The sequence below is a fragment of the Austrofundulus limnaeus genome, unplaced genomic scaffold, assembly GCF_001266775.1.
Source record: "Austrofundulus limnaeus strain Quisiro unplaced genomic scaffold, Austrofundulus_limnaeus-1.0 Scaffold330, whole genome shotgun sequence".
NCBI classification, from domain to species: domain Eukaryota; kingdom Metazoa; phylum Chordata; class Actinopteri; order Cyprinodontiformes; family Rivulidae; genus Austrofundulus; species Austrofundulus limnaeus.
The window spans coordinates 549,088-553,127 of NW_013952732.1; the positions used below are offsets into that span (position 1 = coordinate 549,088).

Consider the following 4,040-nt stretch of genomic DNA (forward strand, 5'->3'; position numbering starts at 1 on the left):
TAAATAAAATTGCTTCGTCCGTGTTAAAATATATTTTAAAAAAATTACAAAACTAAACAGCCTACATTTACAGTCTTTATTTTACAGTTAAAATATGTTTATCAAATAAAGTTTAATGTTACAACTAATCGTGGATCCCTTTAATGATCACCTGCCTTGATTGGTGTGAACACACGGTCCCACATGAGGGGTGGGTTATAGCCCACCAGTGACAACAAGCCACAGGTTAGACTGGTGGGTGAGTGACGAGACGTCAACTCTCCGTGCAAAAAGTCAGAAATGATTTATTGATGTGACTCCTAAAATAGAAGAAACTGACAGAAACAGGTGTTCAGAAGTAAAGATACATCTACTTGAAATACAATGATTTTTTAGTTAAAGTTTGATTCAATTCCTCTGGTTTCCACTTTAATTCATGCTTTGACCCAACAGTGACATCTGGTGGAATTTGACAGTTTCAGCCTCAGAAACCTGTTTTAAATCAACACAAACTGAGATGTTGTTACACACCAGCTCTTTAAGATCCTAAAGCAAGTAAAAAAAATGCATTAAGTAACTACAAAAATTAATACTTCAAACTAAAAGAAACGTTACCGATAATTAGGATGAAAAGGTTCACAGCTGAACTCCACTATAGGACAGAAAAACATTTTAAAAAATCATTTACTTAAATGAACCAAATTAAAGTTTTACATAAAACTAATATCCCAAAAAGTTCAAATATTTTAACAAAATARAACCCCAAAATAATTCAATAGACTTTAAATGACTTCAGATTTTCCTTCAAGTTAATTTCTGATTAATTTGAAATATCTGAGACTCTGCATTGAGAAACAAACTTACACCTCTGTAAATTATCAAATGTAAGATAAAACCTATGAAAAATAAAACTTTGTTTCAGTCAAAAAGTTCTAATATATATATAAATTAATTTGCTTTCAAGTTGTTTTTTCCTTCTAGATCAGAACTTTTTTTTTGTTTGTTTCTTTAAAAAGGAACAGTGTGAAACATTTAGGTGTATCTTTTAGCAGAATTTAAGATAATCACTAATAAAAACGATTAAAAACACATTAAAAACTAAGAAGTCGGATTATTTTCACCTTAGAATWAGCTGTTTATATCTAAAGGGCATGGGGTCGACACTGGTTGAGGCCGCCATTTTGCACCACCATGTTTCTACAGTAGCTCGGAAAGGACAAACAAAAGGTTAGCCAAATCAAAAACCGTCATATTGTGATGACAAACTGGCCTCTGTCATCGCAGCTATGATAATTTTACATATCATATTTCCTAAATTTCTAATGAAATTCATCTTACCACTTGAAATATCACTATTTCTAAAGCTGCTACAGACATGGTGGTCGGGAGCTTTTACACACTGTTCCTTTAAATGATGTTTTCTCTGACTTAAAACTAAACAAAATCTGTTCTGAGGTTCTACAGTTGGATGAAGTCAGGCTGCAGACTGTCCTGCTTCCTGATTGGCTCCTTGTTACTGTGGACCACCTGGTGTACCTTCATGTGAACTTCTCTGGAGCGTTTCTCCTGGTAGCTTTTGCCGCATATTTGGCAGCTGTAGGGTTTCTCCCCGGTGTGCGTCAGCAGGTGTTTCTTCAGGTCAGTGTTGGTGACGAAGGCCTTCCAGCACAGGTGGCAGCTGAAGGCCCGCTCCTTCCTGTGGAAGCGGATGTGGGTCTGCAGGTATCCTTTGGTGCTGAAGCTCTTGCTGCAGAGGCTGCAGCTGAAGGGCTTCTCACCCGTGTGCGTCAGCATGTGAGCGTTGAGCCCGGCCAGCTGCCTGAAGGATTTCCCACAGACGCGGCAGAGGAACGGCTTCTCGCCCGTGTGGATCCTCTTGTGGACCTCCAGGACGTGGGCCGAGGCTAAACTCTTCCCGCAGGTCTCGCAGGAGACGCGGTTGACGGGTTTGTCTCCGGCGTGGTTCTTGATGTGCGTCGTCAGAGTGCAGCCGTCTGTGAACGTCTTCCCGCAGATCTCGCAGATGTACGGACGCTCCCCGCTGTGCGTTTTCTTGTGGCGCCGCAGAGCGCCGGGCCGCGGGAAAGATTTCCCACAGATGCTACAGTGATACGGTTTGACGCCGGTGTGACTTCGCATGTGGGTCTCAACGTTCTGGTAGTTTTTGCCACAGATGTGGCAAATGTTACCCGTTTCTTTGTGCGTCTGCAAATGGTCAGTCAGCGTCTCAGACGGCAGCAGATTTTCCCCACAGATTCCACAGGCCGAAGCCGACGAGTGGACCTTCACATGTTTCATCAGACTGGCTTTAGTTTGAAAAGTCTCCTCGCAGACTTTACAACAGGATGACGCCTGAGTCCTGATGTTTTGTGCCTCCGGTTCCAGGCTCGAACACTCTGATGGAGACTCCCTGTCGTTGCTGTCAGAAATCTCCACGGAGTCACTCCTCATGCRAGTCCTCAGAGTGCTGCCCTGCAGGAAGGCCTTACTGTGGATCCTCCTGTGTTGCCTGAGCGCTCCAGATCGGGGGAAGCGTTTGCCGCAAACCGTACAGCGGTACGGTTTCAACCCAGTGTGGAGCCGCATGTGAGTCTCCATGTTCTGGAAGCTCTTCCCACAGATGTTACACGTTCCACGAGTCTCTTTGTGACTCTGCAGGTGGTTCTGCAGACCGTCAGGCGAGTCGAGCTGCTCTCCACAAATGCCACACGTGTTTTTCGAGTCGTTGCAGTGGGTCTTTGCGTGCTTTCCCAAAAAGCCTAGACTGTAGAAGAAATCACCACAGACTTTGCAGCAGAAAGAGGACTTTTCACCGAGGGTTGAGTCAGCATTTGGATTCTGTTTCTGCATCCTATCCTCATCACTCCCCTCGCTCTGCTCTCCTTTTTTACTGTCGTGTATCTTCAGCTGGTGTTCAGGTTTACGAGTGTCAGGCATGTTTCTGATGTGGATCTTCTTGTGCCTCCTTAGCGCTCCATGCCGCGGGAAGCTCTTTCCACAGACGCCACAGCTGAACGGTTTGACGCCGGTGTGGCTCCGTTTGTGCGTCTCCATGTTCTGAAACGTCATCCCGCAGATCTCGCAGGTCCCTCTTGTGCTGAGGTTGTCCCTGTGTGAGCTAAGGTGATCTGACAAGCCTTCTGAAGATTCGAGGTGCTCGCCACAAACTCCACAGACGTGCTTCGAGTCGATGCAGTGCGTCTCTGCGTGTTTTCTCAAAAAGCTTAGACTGCAGAACAACTCACCACAGACTTTGCAGCAGAAAGAGGAGGACCTCTCACTGAGGGTTGATTCGGTGTTTGTCTTCTCTTTCAGCGCCTCGTCTTCATGTCTCCTCAGGTGCTCCTGAAGCAGATGGTTTTCAGTGAACACCTGTCCACAGGTCTGACAGGTGTCATGCTTCTTTCTGCTGTGGATCTTTCTGTGCCGCCTCAACGCCCCGTCTCGTGGGAAGCCCTTCCCGCAGACATCACAGCTGAACGGTCTCACTCCGGTGTGGCTCCTTTTATGCGTCTCCACGTTCTGGAACGACTTCCCGCAGATCTCGCAGGTCCCTCTTGTGCTGAGGTTGTCTCGGTGTGATCTAAGGTGATCTGACAAGCCTTTTGAAGACTCGAGACGCTGTYCACAGACTCCACAGAGGTGTTCTGGGGAGTCTGAGTGTGTCCTCACRTGTTTTACCAGATGACCTTTGTGACGGAAAGTTTTTTCACAGATTATACAGCGCTGATTTTCTGACTGTTCAGATGAGGCTGTTTGATCTCCTTCACCTGCTCCGTCAGTTTCACTATAACCTGAAGAGACGTTACTGCCCCTCCACTCCTCATCACTCTCAGCCGCGGCAACGTCTGACGAGGCGAAGCTGGGTGAACTCGATGGGAGGTGATTGGAGTCCAACACATTTTTATCACCACTGGTCGTCTTGAGATCTGAAGTGGTGACAGAATCTAAAATGAAGGTGAAAGTCATCAACTCAATAATAATAATAATAATAATAATAATAATAATAAAACATAACAGAGAATAATGAACCATAACATAAAACACATGACTGACATAAT

The 4,040-nt window shown here is 45.2% G+C and overlaps 1 protein-coding gene across 1 annotated transcript in view; it reads right to left on the reverse strand.

The window, feature by feature from the left end:
- Positions 1 to 264: 264 nt before the first annotated feature.
- LOC106527518 (zinc finger protein 208) overlaps positions 265 to 4,040 on the reverse strand; it is a 13,955-nt gene continuing 10,179 nt past the window's right edge. Inside the window, exon 5 of the mRNA XM_014022434.1 lies at positions 265 to 3,957. Within this exon, the coding sequence (XP_013877888.1) occupies positions 1,438 to 3,957 (2,520 nt within the window). The 3' untranslated portion in view covers positions 265 to 1,437. The remainder of the gene's footprint in view (positions 3,958 to 4,040) is intronic.